The 600-nt window shown below is 65.0% G+C and overlaps 1 protein-coding gene across 1 annotated transcript in view; it reads right to left on the reverse strand.

The window, feature by feature from the left end:
- LOC104412124 (fibroblast growth factor receptor 1-like) overlaps nucleotides 1–597 on the reverse strand; it is a gene marked incomplete at its 5' end in the record, with an annotated part of 1,918 nt that extends 1,321 nt beyond the window's left edge. The window contains 2 exon segments of the mRNA XM_010022740.1: nucleotides 199–321; nucleotides 430–597. Of these exon segments, the coding sequence (XP_010021042.1) occupies nucleotides 199–321; nucleotides 430–597 (291 nt within the window).
- Nucleotides 598–600: the final 3 nt, after the last annotated feature.

Raw genomic sequence — 600 nt, forward strand, 5'->3', positions numbered from 1 at the left:
CCTGTGGGGCCATCCACTTCACTGGCAGGCGACCCTGGGGCACAGGAAAGCTCCATATCAGCTCCGTGCTGACAGGGATTGGGATAGGGATGCAGCCCTGCCTGCCCACGGCATCACCATTATGGGCCGGGGCATCCCCGGCATACAGAGCACCCCGGGATTCACCCACCCCGGCGCAGCCCCTCGCCCAACACTCACGTTCGTGGTCTTCTTGTAGTAATCGATGTGGTGGATGTCACGGGCCAGGCCGAAGTCAGCGATCTTCATCACGTTGTCCTCGGTCACCAGGACATTCCTGGCCGCCAGGTCCCTGTGGATGCACTGCCCCAGCGCGGGGACATCAGCAGGACCCCGGGGATGGTCCCCACCTCGCAGGGAACGCTGCATCCCCCCCACCCGAGTCCCACATCCCACCGGGATGCTCCTCACCTTCTTGGAGGCCAGGTACTCCATGCCCCGGGCCACTTGGTAGGCGCAGGAGACCAGGTCCTTGAAGGAGAGCTGCTCCTCGGGGACCCGTGTCGGGTTGTAGCAGTACTCCATGCCCGGGGGCCGCCGTGCTTGCAGGTACTCCCGCAGGGTGCCCTTGCTGGCGTACTC

This window comes from Nestor notabilis, unplaced genomic scaffold (genome assembly GCF_000696875.1).
Source record: "Nestor notabilis isolate BGI_N333 unplaced genomic scaffold, ASM69687v1 scaffold12559, whole genome shotgun sequence".
NCBI lineage: Eukaryota > Metazoa > Chordata > Aves > Psittaciformes > Psittacidae > Nestor > Nestor notabilis.